The 14,935-nt window shown below is 50.4% G+C and overlaps 1 protein-coding gene across 1 annotated transcript in view; it reads right to left on the bottom strand.

The window, feature by feature from the left end:
- Positions 1-14,935, bottom strand: part of XPO7 (exportin 7) — a 44,409-nt gene that overhangs the window by 25,675 nt on the left and 3,799 nt on the right. Inside the window, exons 3-11 of the mRNA XM_014590881.2 lie at positions 13,658-13,751; positions 13,094-13,260; positions 11,138-11,203; positions 8,177-8,281; positions 5,069-5,234; positions 4,402-4,475; positions 2,360-2,479; positions 738-884; positions 29-86 (exon numbers count right to left, since the gene is read on the bottom strand). Of these exons, the coding sequence (XP_014446367.1) occupies positions 29-86; positions 738-884; positions 2,360-2,479; positions 4,402-4,475; positions 5,069-5,234; positions 8,177-8,281; positions 11,138-11,203; positions 13,094-13,260; positions 13,658-13,751 (997 nt within the window). The remainder of the gene's footprint in view (positions 1-28; positions 87-737; positions 885-2,359; positions 2,480-4,401; positions 4,476-5,068; positions 5,235-8,176; positions 8,282-11,137; positions 11,204-13,093; positions 13,261-13,657; positions 13,752-14,935) is intronic.

Raw genomic sequence — 14,935 nt, 5'->3', positions numbered from 1 at the left:
GGGCTTTGGCGGCGGGGCGGGGGGGCGCCCAGCCGCTGCCACAGGCTCAGCAGATAGTGCACGCTGTTTGGGGCGAACTCCCAGTGCTGTGGGCGGGCAGAGCAGAGGGCGCGTTCCCACCTGCACGCAGCGGTCCGCGGCCCCACGCGGGTCCCAGAGCTGCTCTGCTCTGGCAACTAGCCAGTGAGCTCGGCAGAACTCTGGGAGTAAGCGCCCACTGGGAAGAGCTGCGCGAGGTCCTCGTGTAAACCTTAGCATAGGAGAACCGGCTGAAGTGGTTCTCAGATGTGACTACACCTGAGAGGGGGAGCTCGTCAGAAACGGAGAGGCGAGGCTCACCCGGGCCTGGTGAACTGGAAAGGCTGGAGCCAAGCACCCGTGTTTTCCAGCAACTCCTAGGTAATTCCGATGCAAGCCATAAAGTCGGAGACCAGGTCCCGCGCGACACAGCATGGGAGAGGGCACCAGGTCTCCTGTCCTTTCCGGTCCCACTCCCTGTGCCAACCTTGGCTTTTCTGGGTGATAATGAGGGGATTTTCTCTATCCCAAACACAAACGCCCTCCTCGCAGTTTCCACACAGTCCCATTCAGTACACGAGGCTGAACGCACTACAGCGGCAGCAACCCTCACATGGCCACTTGTGCCCAGGGCAGGCAGGGCGTTTTCTCAGCAGGCCACAGTCCCCCGGGGAAGAAGCTCCGCCGGGCAGGGGAAGGCAGAGCGGGCGGAGACCCACCTGCAGGCTGGTCACCGTGAAGTTGGCTATCAGTCGGATGACTTCAGGGTAGTTCTCCACCTTCACCAACTCTCCCAGCTGGTAGTTACTCTTCAACCTGGCCAGCAGTCTGCAAAACTCGTGGTAATTGTTGGGGTCTGACAAACTCTGCAACAGCATGGGGGGAGAGAGTCAAATGAGATTCGCCCACCTTCCAGAACAGTAAGGATCGGGGACGCCCAGGAGAAGGGGCCGCTCCACATCCAACTCCCGGGCTACAGGTCCCCGCTGACGGGACAGCTACATCATGTTTAGAAATGCGTTCCCAAAAGTCACTTCATAGAGAGACGGACACGTTCATTATCTCATCTGCTCAAGAGACCATCCTGCGAGATGGGATTAGTCCCGGCCGGCAGTACAAAACGGAAGCCCGGAGGGTCATGCTCTGCCTAAGGTCATACAGCCAATACTGCAGAACCAGCCCAAACCGGGACAGGACGGGCCCAGCGCGCCTCGCCAGTCAAAGGAAATTTAATACAGTTTGTACTTTTACGCTGTGAATTGACCGTCAAGCACAACTAAATGACAAGGGCAAGCTTACATGGGTGTTTCATATATTTATATTGTTAAAACAACGTGTTTGCATGGGTCTGTGTTATTTCACACTCGGTTTTCCACGTCTCAGTGTACTCAGTTACACACTTTCCCATACGTGTCTTCCTCCGCTAGCACGCATGCACGTATGCACGGAGGAGACTCTGTCTCACTCACTACCATATCCCTGGCACACAGGTGCTTGATACACCGTGTTGAACGACTAAATTAAAAAAAAAAAAAAAGGAATGGAATTGAGTACATTTAAAAAACAAACTTTTTATGCTTTCCCCTAGAGGGGTAAACTTTCCTGGTGCTTTGAAAAAGCAGTGTTGGCTGACAGGGACTAAAAAAAGACAAAAAGGGGGAACCAGCAGTTAGCGTAATGGCTATGTCGCTGGACTCCCACGTAGTCGACCGCGGTTCGCGACCCGGACCCGGTGGCTTAAACTCACGCTGGGTGCGTGTGCGTGCGTGCCCAAGGTCCCGAGGGGAGAATGGAGGAGAAGGGATTGCGGCGTGACCATCCCCCCTGGGGGGTGATTTCTCACTTTCTGTCTCTATGTTTCTCTCTGTCTGTCTGGCGAGCGCACGCGCCCCATAGTGAAAAAAAAAACCTCTCCAAAAAAAAAAAAAAAGACAAAAAGGGTGATCAAGTTGTGGGGTGAACATCTAAAAGAGACTACCCCCTCCCCACCTAAAGGCAGCCCTGTACACTTAGGTTACTAATATACATTTAAAACACGTAAAGGAAAATAAACTTTAGACTCCTAATTTCCGGGAAAAGAATTTCTACCCCCATCCCTACTTTCCTGTTTCATTGCCATCCCGTTGCTCAACGCCTGTGCCTCTGCAGCTGGAGGACACAAACCTTTAGGGCGACACTCCAGAACTCTCCGAGTAATAGACTCACATCATCTTCCGAAGAGCGGCCCACTGAACAGTTTCCCGGAATTTCTGCTCGCCGCGGCCTCTGGGGGGATTCTTTCTGACTTGGAACAGCAAAGCACACACCAACCCCGCACCTGAGAACTTGCCAGAAGCCTTACCTGTGGGTTTTCCAGTATTCGTTTAACTCCGTCGACGAGATGGGAGAGAAACTTGGCCCTCTCTGCGTTGTTAAACAGGGATCTTCTGACCGAGGCGATCTGTACTAAGCAGGATAATACCTACGAGCAGGCACAATGCACGCGCGGGTGATTACGGGGAAGGCGAGGCTATTCTCACCAGGCCTCCCCCACACACCATTCTTCTTCAGGTTATCAAACAGCCTTATTTGTAAAAGGACAAGGAAAAAAGTATTGAAGCCAAAGTTGATCATAACAACGACTTAAATTCACAATCTGGAAATTCCTTTAGGTATTATTCTTTGGCCACCCCAAAGTCTTCTTTGGTTTTTATTAAGATTTATGTTTAAAGCTTAAAAATATCATATAATTTATAGCTTAATAAAGCTTTAGACTTAGGTGCTTTCCCCGTTCTCAGAGGGCTTTTTGGCTCATGAGGCTCGGCCATGTAGAGTTCCGGGCCAGCCGGCGTGTGGGACACAGGTTGGAGCCCACACGGCTGCATGCGTGGTCCGAGTCCTGGGCTTTCTGGCCTGTGCGCCCCAAGCCCTGGAAGGAGAAGTGGAGAAGGGACTGCACACGGCCGCCCCCACGGCCAGGGCTTTCTCACTGTCCTGTCAATCTGCCTCTCTCTAGTGAGTGCATGTGCTTGTGCTCTCTGGCAAATTAAGAACAAACACACAAAACCAAATCTTATCTGTTCTAAGCAAATAAATAAGACCCAAAAATGGTGTTTATACTGAAAAGTCTCCCCTTTCCGGCCATGCTGTCTGCCCCTCCAGAACTACCTCTGTCCTGTCGGCCTTGCTTCCTGGGAGGCTGGCCTCTGGAGAACCCAGCCAAGCTCCTCACTCTGGTTCTGGTTGGCTTCAGCCACTGGCAAGTACCAGCAGGAGACGAGGGGCAGAGGAAAGCAGCCCCCCACCTCCGGCCAGGGTGTGAGGTGGCGTTCTCTCCTGACGGCCCCAGCTCTTACTGGGCAGCCCCCCACCCTCCCACAGCTTCAGCCTCTACAGTCTGCCTGCTGCCCCAGCACCTCGGGGCCCCCATGCTGCCAGCCCCAGGGGTGTGTATCGCCTCTACTTCCGGACTAATTCTGCTCACGCCTCTGCAAAGTCCTTTAACTAGGCATCCTTCTTTTGTTTTGATGTGTGGGGTCTATTACATTTTGCCAGGGTCTCACCATGCCGTGACCCTCCTGCCTAGCCTCCTCCATGCTGGGACTACATGCACGCGCCACCCTGTGTTTCAGGTGGGCTGGGAACAGCACCGGGCCCGCCGCGGGGCCTCGGCTGCCAGGCAGCAGTGCCCCACACGGCCTATCTCGCCCGAGCCTCAGGAAGTACCCCTTTCCCGGGTTACCTTTTCTTGCTGACTAATAATAAACACAACACTGAGTTCATTCTTCTGCTAACCGGAAGTCTGTATTAATATGGGAAAGTACCGTGATGAGCAGGAAAGCTCACTGCAGGAGTGCCACATACCCTGACCACCCTTCTCTGTGTTTCCTGGTGTACTTCGTGTTCAACAGTATTTTGGAGCAACGAACTGAAATGCCCGTCCAGTGGTATTTTAGAACCTGAATGAATGCACAGATTTGAAGGTAATGACAGCGCTACATGACATCAGGCTGTTCCTGACAGCTTGGCTGTCTCCTGAGGGTGTGCAAGTACCACCACTGACTACGCCTGAAGTGTTGAACAGCATTTGTACACTCAGGACCACCTTCGTGGTTGGCCTAGGTGGGCGGCAGGTGAGGCAAACTGAGGTACAGCGTGATGTCATCAGTGTGAGACCAGAAGGGCTCGACCATCTGTGGTGGCTGGCCACGACAGGAGCCACCGAGAGCTAGGAAGACTACTGCCAGGTCCTGTAAGCGCAAGCTTAACACCACCGGCTGGTGAACAACTCCAGTACCTCTGGGCTTCACCTCCACGGCTTTATAAAGCAAAGTGAACACAAGCCCACCTCCATTGCCACCTTCTAGAAACCGGTCTGCTTTGGCAACTGCGGTCTTGACTCACCAGAGGAGAAAATGAAGGAGGGATGGAATGATACAGGTCAAAAAACAGCTGCAGAGTGGAAGAGTCTAAGAATGCTGAAACAGAGAGAGGAGGCCATGTCATGAAGCACGTCTGTCCACGCACCATGGCCGCACACTTCCGGCCCGAACCCGAGGGACACGCCTGCCTGTCACCCTGCAGAGCACTCATTTCTTTAGAAAGCGACACACAAATAACGGATTTCTGCTTTCTTTAAAAAGAAATAGCTTTAGCTTTTCTAAGAAGCAGATTCATTCTTTTGATTCTTGAACTTAGACACCTTTCCAATAGCAAGAACTGAACACTTTTATCCTTAGCAAGACAAACATGAGCTCGAGTTCTTTGTTTAATTTTGTTTTTAAAGATCAATATACAGAGAACAGACATTTCTAGGCAATTATTATAAGAAGGTCAACTATATATCTACTATTAACCAGTAAATCAGAGTCCTATCCTGGGGGAATCTCCAGGGCCCCTCCAGTAACTTCTCCCCTACATTACAAAATACACGCTAAAGTCCTAAGGTTTCTTTCAGAGCACAAGAAGGGTTGCCAGAGCTTCAGTGCTCGCCTGCAGACCTGTGCGGAGCGGGGGCCTGCAGACCTGTGCGGAGCGGGGGCCCGCATTCCTGTGCGGAGCGGGGTGATACCTGATCTCCAGCTGGTTGGGATCTGCACGGTGCACAAGTCGTCCGAGGACTCGTCCGTGGACGTGCCGATGAAGTCGAAGTTCAGGCAGTTGTGAGTGAGTTTGAGCAGCTGCATGAGCAAGCCGTGCTGGCTCTCGTCATTCAAGTTCAGGTTTTTCCCCGAAGCCTGGAAGATTACCACACTGTGAGACACAAGCAATCCCTCTTCTCTTCCAAGCTCACTCCCAGACTCACCAGAAGGTTGTTAAGCCAGAAAAGAAGGTTTCATTTTAGCGCAATAAAGTGTATTTTCCCTTCAGCCACCTTTGTACAGCCGTGGAAACATATTTGCTATACACACGAAACTGGAACGTCTGCTCTTCACGTTTCAGACAGAATAGCCACGGGAATTCCGGGCTGGCACGGGCTTCGTGTATCACAGCTGATGTGCAATCCCAGTTATTCCGGCACAGGGCAGGCTCACTCTGGGGAGCTCGGGGGAAGTGTATGCCCCTGCCCTCGGACTCTTCGTACCACCACCATCACTGTCGTCAGCAGAAATCTTCCAGACCGGAGCTAAAGCCACCACTGAATTCGGCACTCTCTCCCTCAGCGCACCTGCAGGCCATAGCTCGTATGGGCCTAGCTATAGCGGACTCCGTGACCAGCCCCCGCTGGCTGGCTCACTATTTGTTTCTGATTTTACCAGCGAGGAACAGTCAATCCTTAGTTTTCTCAAAAGCTTTTCCCCCCTGGGGGTATGAGAGCTTTTGCCAGGTGGCTCGCCTAACCTGAGGACTGACTGGAAATTTTCAGGTAAAACTAACTGAGGAAAAAGATGGGCATCATGAATTGGGCCGATAGGAACAATCCAAACTTGTTTCTGAAACTACAATTGCAAAATACTGGAAAATAAAAACAGAAGTGAACAAGAAGAAAGAGGCTAACCTCAATTAGCTTCACACAGGGGCGAAACATGCCCCCGCCGCTGGAACTGAGGGGCCCAGGTTGGCACTCCCGCCGTGGCTGCACTCTACCAGTAAATGGAGTGAGACGCCTCTTTCGATGTTAAAACAGGTAATTTCCTTATGTGATACTGTCTACCCCTTCGGGTTATTAAATCGAAATGGATGTTAAAAATACAAATCCACTTCTCCTTGCAGATGTTGCTGTTTATCTGTCGCTCTGAGCTCAGCGGGGGGGCGGGCGCCAGCCGAGGGCGCGTCGCTGTCTGAGCCCGCTCCCGGAGCACTAAGAACCAAACGCTGCCGAGCTAACGCGCTCTCGCTCTCCTTGGGAAGATTTTATGTGGTTATAAACAAACTATACAATCTCAAACTCTCTAAACTAGATTCTTCAAGACAGGCATACGCGGTAAGTGTTCACCGACTCTCTTCACCTGGGGACAGACCTGGGACAGGCGATCCCAATCCTTTCTCTAACTTTAGTGGACAATCTGGCAAGTTTCTTCACCACCTCTGAGATGCACGTTGCGTGAGAGATGATATTTTTTCTGTTCTTCTTTTTTTCAAATTATTTTATTTTTTAAGGGAGATTTTTCCTATAGGGCACGTGCACTCGCCAGGAAGAGAGAGAGAAAGCAAGAAATCACCCCCCAGGGGGAAGGCCACACTACAATCCCTTCTCCATTCTCAACTTGGGATTTTGGGTGCACACACACATATGCATCCGGTGTGAGTTTTTAGCTGCCGGGTCCGGGACTTGAACATGGGGGTGACAATGCGAGTCCAGTGATGTAACCACTACACCATCTGCTGGTCCAGAGAGATGATTTTTTCGAACTTTTTTTCCCCTAGAGAGTGTGTACACTTGCCAGAGAGAGGGCGGTGGAGGAAGCGCCCCTCAGTGGGATGTGACCATGCGGCCATCCTTTCCTCTGTCTCTCCATCCTCCTGGAGCTTTGGGTATGCTCCCTGGGGCCAGGATTTGAACTGTGTGGTTGGCCAGGTGCGATCTGACTCCCCTAACCACTCGGCCACAGGGTTGGCCTGAGATGATGCTTAAAGAGATACATAAGCTCTCAGGAGTCAGTCAGGAGTCGACCTCAAACAAGTTCCCACCCGTTCTCTTGGTGACCCACCCTGCAATCTTACCTGTTTTAGTAGATTGCAGGAAAGCGTAAAGATATCAAAAAATACAAATCCTCTTCTCTTTGCAGATGTTGCTGTTTATCTGTCGCTCTGAGCTCAGCGGGGGGCGGGCGCCAGCCGAGGGCGCGTCGCTGTCTGAGCCCGCTCCCGGAGCACTAAGAACCAAACGCTGCCGAGCTAACGCGCTCTCGCTCTCCTTGGGAAGATTTTATGTGGTTATAAACAAACTATACAATCTCAAACTCTCTAAACTAGATTCTTCAAGACAGGCATACGCGGTAAGTGTTCACCGACTCTCTTCACCTGGGGACAGACCTGGGACAGGCGATCCCAATCCTTTCTCTAACTTTAGTGGACAATCTGGCAAGTTTCTTCACCACCTCTGAGATGCACGTTGCGTGAGAGATGATATTTTTTCTGTTCTTCTTTTTTTCAAATTATTTTATTTTTTAAGGGAGATTTTTCCTATAGGGCACGTGCACTCGCCAGGAAGAGAGAGAGAAAGCAAGAAATCACCCCCCAGGGGGAAGGCCACACTACAATCCCTTCTCCATTCTCAACTTGGGATTTTGGGTGCACACACACATATGCATCCGGTGTGAGTTTTTAGCTGCCGGGTCCGGGACTTGAACATGGGGGTGACAATGCGAGTCCAGTGATGTAACCACTACACCATCTGCTGGTCCAGAGAGATGATTTTTTCGAACTTTTTTTCCCCTAGAGAGTGTGTACACTTGCCAGAGAGAGGGCGGTGGAGGAAGCGCCCCTCAGTGGGATGTGACCATGCGGCCATCCTTTCCTCTGTCTCTCCATCCTCCTGGAGCTTTGGGTATGCTCCCTGGGGCCAGGATTTGAACTGTGTGGTTGGCCAGGTGCGATCTGACTCCCCTAACCACTCGGCCACAGGGTTGGCCTGAGATGATGCTTAAAGAGATACATAAGCTCTCAGGAGTCAGTCAGGAGTCGACCTCAAACAAGTTCCCACCCGTTCTCTTGGTGACCCACCCTGCAATCTTACCTGTTTTAGTAGATTGCAGGAAAGCGTAAAGATATCAAATAATGATGAATCTCGGAAAGAGGAGGCTATTTTCCTGTGCTTGGTTAAAGGATGGGTGGTGTCTGCCTGTGCAGAAAAAAATAAACCAATGCAAGTTTTAGAACTGAAAAAAAGGAATTTTAATGTAGACTTTAAATAAAGTAGAATTTCCAATAAAAGCAGCATAAATACATTGAAAATGTTTAACTTATTGTTAACCATATCTAATGAGGGAATGCAGGACAGTTAAGGTGGAAGAGCTAGCCAGGATAACACTTTTCTCTAGCTTACATAGGACAAACTAAAGGAGTATTTTTAATAATTACAGTTATTATTGTTTAGTTTACTATCGAGAGAGAGAGAGAGAGAGAGAGAGAGAGAGAACGCAAGCTGTCAGGTCTAGGACTCAAACTTCGGTCGGCCACATGGAAGCCTAGTGCCTCGACCACTACATCACCTGCTGGTCCCTCAAATTTGCTTTAGGACATGTGCACTTGTGTGTGAGAGAGAGAGAGAGGAAGAAGGAGGAGGAGGAGGAGGAGGAGGAGGAGGGAGGGAGGGAGGAAGTACCCCCCCCCAGGTGGGATGGTCACATTGTAATCCCTTCTCCATTCTCCTCTCAGGATCTTGGGTATGCACACACATACACCTAGTGTATTTTTCAAGCCGCTGAGCTTGGGACTTGAACTCTGTAGTTGGCCATGTGGGGGCCAGCAGTCTCAACTACCATATGGAGACTAGCCCTTTATGGTGATTATTTCTTATTGCCAGAGAGAGATCAAGTGAGTGTAACCCTGGTGGGGTGTAATCACAAGGCAATCGTTCTTCTCCCATCTTTTAGGATTTGGGGCACGCATGCACGTGTGCCTGGCATGTGTCCCACGCCACTGGGGCTGGGATGTGAATCCAGCCAGCTGTGTGGGCTCCAGCTCCCCATGTACGCAAGGCTTAAACACCGAGCTATGGACAGCTACTCTATTGCTATTTTTATTTCCTCTGTACTTAAGGATGCAAACAAGCTTAAATTGCTAATAATCACCATCAATGTTGTAATGTGGCTTATCTCAAACACAGTAGCAAGGTTTGATTTTGGAAAAGAAAAAAAAGAAGAAGAAAACAACTCAAGGCTGAAGTTCCTGCAGACTTTCCAAAACCATACTCAATGAACAGCCGTGGACTTCAGGTGAGCACCAGCCTGCAGCCTTCACCTCCTCTCCTACCTATGTCGACACGCAGTGTACTCCACAGCCATGGCAGCTTCATCTAAACGGCTGCCCGATCACTCAGGTAACCTCGGCTCTTGTCTCTTTAGCTCAGTTTTAAGTGTTTCTGGGACCAAGAACTAACTCGTTCCTCTTCAGTGTGCCCTCACTCCTGAGTACGTGGGACTGAGAAATTTGGAGGTTGCCTGGGGTCCTTTCAGTCTGACCACTTACTGGAAACGTAAAACTCCTCTATTTACTGATCAATTTATCCAAGAGGGGGCTCATTTTGCTTTTAACAAAATGTCTCCCCTGACTTTATTTCTAAATTCAAACAAGAAAGGAGACAGAAAAATACTTTCTGATTTAAATCGGACAGCCAGAAACAAGGAAAAATCAAAGTTATTTAGAGGTTCAAAATATTCCCAGTCTAGATCCGGCATCACAGAGCTGCCACGTTCTCTCCGGTAAAGGGGAATTGCTAGATGCGCGCTTCGCACCGCGTGTAGCCCGTTATGCTGGTCGCGGCACGTGAAGTCCATTAGGCACATGTTCATCGTTTCATTTAAAGACAAGTGGGATTCTGAAGGGTGTCATCACGCGGACACTCAGAGGGAGCCATTCGGCCTTAGTGCGTGCGCGCTCCAGCTGCGAGGGAAGCATGGCCAGAGGGCGGGGAGACTGAGGGCACACGCTCTGCAACGAGACGGCCCAGCTTCGAATTTGGGCACTGCTGCCGACACACAGCGACACTGCTGGCACGCCAGTCGGCCTCCGTGTGCCCCGCAGAGAACAGGGTCAAGCAGCAGTTATAGCGATCTTGTAGGACCGAGCGGAGGATTATGTTAGTGTAAGTAAATGCTTCGAAGAGCAGCCGACACAGTTTTCACCACAAAAGGTAGGCTATTATTATTTTGATAAAATACTGATCATGCTGAGGACTGCATGTGACAGAGAACCTGGCTCTAACAGCCACCAGCGGCTGCACGTGGGACAGCCCCGTCCTCAGTCACAAGTGCCCAGAGCTGACTGTGGTTTCTGCATAATTAGGAGCAATGGCGACAGTACTGCTAATGAAATCAACAGGTGACCTGAGGGTGAGATGACAGAAGGTTAGTAACTAGCCTGTGATCACTACGAAGTTTTAGCTGCAGACAAAAGTAAATGATTGGGGAAAAAAGCTGGAGCCAAAGAAAGCCACTGGTGTTTCCTCTGTAGCACTGGTGACATGAAGGAGCCTGAAAACATCAGTGCGTGTTCAGCTGAGAGCTCCACACGCTCTGAAAAGATTGCCGGCTGAATCTCCAGGTGGCACTCGGGAACTCGGGAACGGACTTGTGAACGCCAGGACACGGCCATGTGGGCAGGAGCAGACGGGCCGCGCGGAGGATGCGGGCTCCGTTTTTATAATTGCTCTGGGCCCATTTGTTTTTATTAGCAAGGCTCATCTTTCATGATTGGGACCATGGCTATCATCTCTAAACCGAGCAGGGTCACCAGTAAGGAAGGCTGAGATGGGAGGGTAGAATGTTCTGGGGACAGGAGGAGCCCAGGACGAGGACTGAGCTAGCTTGCACTTACAGAGGAAAGCCAAATGGAAACGTTCTGTTTCCAAAGGGCATCAATCACTTACCACGAAAGCACACAACTGCCAAAAGAGCTCACCCCACACACAGCAGGAGACACCAATGCGAAGAGTAAACATGGCACTTACTTCAGTGAGGAAGACGGGGGCACTTACTTGATTAATTTCATTGGTTAGCTGGGATAAAATTGTGACCCCAATGATGCAGTATTCCACACTGTCCTGGGGAGAAAAAGTAAGGCAGAAGGTATTGGCATGTGCACTGGATCCTGGAGTCGGAGGGCACCTGTGTGCCCCAGGCAGAATCTGGTCACGCGCGGATCTGCCTGTTAAAACCGGTACTCTGCGGGACCAAAGCCTCACTGCCGTACGGGAAGACTGATAAACCCCACTTCACCAAAATTCAAAACTTTCGTTTTTAAAAATTCCCACAAGCAGTTTAGCACACACAATATATAAAAAGATAAACTGATAAACTGCAAAACACATATTAAAGTAAATGACAAACAATACAATTTACAGAGGCTGCATAAAACATAAGAAAAAGCAAAGAATCTGAAGCAAAAATTACATATATACACATGCACGTGCGCACACAGGAAATCCATAGAAAAATAAATATAAACAGCAAGTTAGACATGAAAATTTGCTTAGTCTCACGCATAACCCAGAGAATGAGATACCAACTTTATTTCCCTATTAAATTGGAAAAATAAGGGGCCAGCAGATAGTGTTGTGTTTAAAATAATGGACTCCCACATGGTCGACTGCAGTTCAAGTCCGGTACCTGGAGGCTTGAAACTCATGCCAGGTGTGTGTGTGTGTGCGTGCGCCCAAATCCCAAGAGGAGGATGCAGTAGAAGAGCCGGCGGCATAGCCATCCCTGCTGGGGGGCTGATGGAGTAGAAGAGCCGGCGGCATAGCCATCCTTCTCCGTCTCCCTCACTCTGTCTCTCCCTGGTGAGTGCACACACTATGGCAAAAATCTTAAAAAAAAAAAAAAAAAAAAGAAGAAAATAAAATTCAGCTTTCAGAGCTGAGAAACTGGAAAGTAGGCATTCAGTAGAACTGTCAGTGTCAGTGTAAATAAGGCAAAACTTTTTTTTTTTTTTTTGAGAGGTTTTCACTATAAGGTGCGTACGCTCGCCAAACAGAGAGAGACAGATAGACGGAAAGCGAGAAATCACCCCCCGGGAGATGGTCACGCCGCAATCCCTTCTCCTCTTTTCTCCTCTCGGGATCTTGGGCACACACGCACATGTGCCCAGTGTGAGTTTAAACCACCAGGTCCGGGACTCGAATCACGGTCGACTACGTGGGAGTTCAGTGAAATAGCCATTACGCCAACTGCTGGTCCCAATAAGACAAAACTTTTTTGAGGGTAATTTGGAACTATCTTTGAAAGTCAAAAGCATACATGTCCCTTTGAGTCATCCTAGACTAGGCGTTCACCCTATAGACACAGTCTAAGTGTGACAGGGTCCTGTCCTGGGACCGTGACCGAAGCACTTATTTAACAGCCACGCAAGGGAAACACCTGCAGATTACAGCGCGTCAGCTTGGACGCAGACGTGGACACGCGGAAGGAGGCGGCTGGGCCGGTCTGTGCAGACACGTAGGCATGGGTGGGTAAAAGAGGCAGAAGGGACTAACCGAGGAATTCCATCTCGTGTAATTTTTAAAAAGGAGGAGGGCTATATTCAAGGGATCCTCACGGAGTTCATGGAAGTGCATATTATGATAAAAACCTCTACTGAGGGTCCAGCAGTGGCGCAGTGGTCAGGGCAGCTGACCCCCGCATGGCTGACTGCGGTCTGAGTTCCGGACCTGCGTGCACATGTGCGTGCCCAAAATCCCGAGAGGAGAATGGAGGAGAGGGACTGGGCGTGCTCATTCCCTGGGGGTGATTTCTCAGCTCTCTCTCTGCCATGAGGACACGTGCCCTAGAGCAAAGCCTCTCTCTAAAGCACACACACAACACCCAAAGTACTGACTGCAAAAACTTGTATGCCAAAACAAACCCACATTTTCATTTTCTTTTCCCCCAAACATGCAGCCCCCCACACGTGTGTTGTGCCTCCTCTCCCTACTTGGAAAATACATACGTGGTACCTGTAAAAACCTTGTGACGTCTGTGATGGCATTTCTGAACACATAGTCGTCCTTCTGGCAGTCGAACCAGCCCAGCTTGGTGATCCTGGCGTACAACTGAATGAGCGCCTGGGTCACAAAGGTGGCCAGCTTGGGCCGCGTGGCAAGGTAGTTGAGCACATAGTTCCCTAGAAAACAAAGCGATCCCGTCACCTCAGCACTGCCAGGGAGGGTACGTCAAACACACGAGCCGGCCGAGAATAGGACGTTACATTATTCACCCTACAAGCTCTTCCTTCCTTGCACAACTGAGAACGGGACCTCCGACTTAGGACGGTGGGCTCTCATTCAGGGCTTCGCATTCGGAAAGGCTAAGTGAGAGACGTCTCCTGACAACGAACGGGGTGACAGGGCTTTATCCTTACACATCTGGCCTTTTCTCCTTCAGGAGCCCCAAATTCTGTTTTCTACATATCCTGTCTGCTGAGCAATTTTAGCACATTACCCGAGAGGTGCCCAGACTGGAGTGTCACTGGCAAACCACTGAACCAACTTCTCCGGACAGACCGACAAGCCCCTACTCACGGATGTCCACTCGCTGCTCCAGCGGCAGGGGGTTGTTCGTGCGCGACACGAGCTTCGTAAGGCATGTGGCTGCCAGTAGCTGGGAGTAGGACGACTGCGGAGAGAGGGCCGAGTCAGCACTGCGGGCAGCCCGGGGGCTCCCCTGGAGAGCTGTGCCCAGACCCGAGGCAAGATCTTGGGTGTTGCCATGGCCGACCCTCCAGACTACAACCATCACTCCAAGGACCAGAAGTCCAACATGGCGTCCACGGTTCAGTGAACTTCAGTCAGGAACGTGGGGCAGGAGGAAGTGACAACCTGATCGTGCTTAACCTGACACAGGCGTGCCACTCGCTGCCGGGATGGACACAAGAGGGCTTTTATTTAAACCAAGAAACCTTCTTCCTGCAAGGTCGTGGTTATAGTGACGCTTCAAAAAAGTGCGACCTCCAAATGCCACACAGCACGGTGTTAGGGACAGAAGGAGTCAGCGGGGGCCACCTTGGCACGCCGTGGAGTCCACGCCCACGTCGCGTCCTTCCTCAGCACAGCACCAGGCAGCCAGAGCGCTGGGCAACGGCCACGTGGCGTTCACCCTGACCAAGACGCAGCACGCGAGATCTGACCAGAGTGCGTGAAAGGAGCCACGTGGGACACTGCACAACGCCACACACAGGCACAGATCAAAACCACTAGAAATAATTTAACCGAGGGTGAGGGACAATCCTCCAGAAAACCAACAGTCCCTGGGCCAGTAGGCAACCCTACCACTAGGTATAAAGAAAATGGAAGATCAAAAAAAATCCATAAAAGTGACTTTCATGTGATTTTAAAAAGTTTACTCCTATGAGAAAGAGAAAAGAGAAGAGGGAGGGCGAGACAGAGACAGCGACACCCCGACGGGGCCCCTACCCTGAGACTCACCCCGATTTCAGCCAGCCAGAGCCGTGACAGGCACAGGGTCTCGGTTTATAACATGACTGTTATTCAACCACTGAACGTGGTTTAGACGCCTAGTTAAAGCAGGTGCGTCAAATCACCAATAAGGCAAGGCAGACTGCGTTTAACTTTACATTTTATATAATTTGTAAACAGTTTTTACACATAATTCCGATGAATCTGTTAAGTCACTAATTAAAATGTGATAATTAAACTTTTTTTTTTTTGAGAGGTTTTTCACTATAGGGCACGTGCGCTCGCCAGACAGACAGAGACAGAGAGACAGAAAGTGAGAAATCATCCCCCAGAGGGGATGGCCACGCCACAATCCGTTCTCCTCCATTCTCCTCTTGGGATCTT

Source organism: Tupaia chinensis, unplaced genomic scaffold (genome assembly GCF_000334495.1).
Source record: "Tupaia chinensis unplaced genomic scaffold, TupChi_1.0 Scaffold000494_1, whole genome shotgun sequence".
NCBI lineage: Eukaryota > Metazoa > Chordata > Mammalia > Scandentia > Tupaiidae > Tupaia > Tupaia belangeri.
This window is presented reverse-complemented; position numbering and strand designations above follow the sequence as displayed.